The sequence below is a fragment of the Penaeus monodon genome, chromosome 30 (genome assembly GCF_015228065.2).
Source record: "Penaeus monodon isolate SGIC_2016 chromosome 30, NSTDA_Pmon_1, whole genome shotgun sequence".
Taxonomy (NCBI): Eukaryota; Metazoa; Arthropoda; class Malacostraca; order Decapoda; family Penaeidae; genus Penaeus; species Penaeus monodon.
The window spans coordinates 11,066,187-11,067,850 of NC_051415.1; the positions used below are offsets into that span (position 1 = coordinate 11,066,187).

The 1,664-nt window shown below is 36.6% G+C and overlaps 1 protein-coding gene across 1 annotated transcript in view; it reads right to left on the reverse strand.

The window, feature by feature from the left end:
• Nucleotides 1–1,664, reverse strand: part of LOC119592516 (transmembrane protein 192-like) — a 9,052-nt gene that overhangs the window by 607 nt on the left and 6,781 nt on the right. Inside the window, exons 5-6 of the mRNA XM_037941365.1 lie at nt 307–471; nt 1–95 (exon numbers count right to left, since the gene is read on the reverse strand). Of these exons, the coding sequence (XP_037797293.1) occupies nt 1–95; nt 307–471 (260 nt within the window). The remainder of the gene's footprint in view (nt 96–306; nt 472–1,664) is intronic.

The following is a 1,664-nucleotide window of genomic DNA, read 5'->3' on the forward strand; positions in this document are numbered from 1 at the left end:
TCCTACATAGGAATCAGGACGGGTGAATCTGAGAGCCACATCTTCTGCCAGGGTGTCAGGAGGTAGTCCAGCAAGGTTGAAGCGAACAACTTCCACTGAGACAGAAAAAAAGGTGAAAGAGATTACAAAAAAATAACATTCCATAATAAATATCACTTTTGAAACTTTGCAATGAGTTTCAGTGTAAATTCTACTCTTTATATAATCAGACATTCTCTTATCTTACTTACTCTAGCAATACAAAACAAATCATACATGATTTATGAATAACACAATACTTAAAAACATGAAAACAGAAAGACATACCTATGTGTTTGATGACAAAGGGAATTGCACAAAATATCTCTAGGATAAAAATCACTTGCTGATAGTTCACAGGGGTCAGTCCAAGATTCAAACTACAAGTGTCTGAGCTTCCACCCAGACAATAGTCTTTTACAAGACAACCAATGACAATCAAAATGACATTTCCTGTGAATAAAAAGACAAAAAAGGAAATGAATAAAATGTTCAAAGAATATGATGAGACAGATAATATTAATAACATCTGAAACACTCTAAATACAGTTACTGATATGATTTGTGGATGTCTGAAGGAAAAATCAAAGACACCAAAACATGGCAGTGGTATGAGGAGGCCAACAATGCAGTTAGAAGGAAGATACTTGAGCAAAAGGAGTGAAAAAAGGCAGTAGTATATGGTGACTTGAGGGTTGAAAATGTTACTCACATTTTACAAGGCACTGCAATTACTGATAAGATGTCTGGTTTTATTAGACAGATGTCTTTTCTTCGTTTTAGAGACAGTTGAAAGGGAAATATCTAGCAAAGAAGAAAGGTCTTTACTTTGCTTTTGTGGATTTGGAAAATGTAATTGATAAAGGTTTTCAATAGGTGTAAACAGCAACGGAGTTTGATATCTAACTGGAAGCCACTTGGCCCCTAGGGGGATGAATGACAAATTTATCAACTGGGGAGGAATTTAATCAAGACTTGGGAGGAAGTACTCTGTATGTTGTGGATCTATATAATGAAATGAACATTCCTTGGTTTTCTTGATTATCTGCTCTTTGCAAGAATCACACATCTTTTCTGACTATGTGAAATGTAAGGATTTTATTATCTTTTAATTATGATGAAAATACAATGAAATAATTATCTGATTACATTTTAACTGGGGAGGAATGGGAACAGCCTAGAACTGGAAGGGAAGGGATATGACCTAAGACACATGCAAGGAAGGTATGCAGCACAGGTCAGGGTATATGCTTCATACTGTGATGAGTCTGAAATATGGAGTATGGCTTCAAAGAAAATGGGCTCAAGCTGAATTTGAATATGAACACTGGTCATGGAAAGAGATGGAAAGGATGCTCCATTCAAGAGTGGGAAGTGTCCATGGGGGGTTGATTTACTGTAATGTATATAAGCACTGCCCCTTTTACCCAGCTTAGCACTGAATTCATATGGCAGTGGTATCAGTAGTAGGTTAAAAAGAATTGACAGATCTTAGTGCAAAAGCTATCCTTTGCACTTGCAAGGGTAGAATAGACAATGGGTCTGTTGAGGTCATAAAATGGTTTTGCTCCCTAGAAATTACAACTACTGCAGATGGTGAATGGTGGATGACTGATTACTTATGATAATGAGGAGGAGGAGGATGG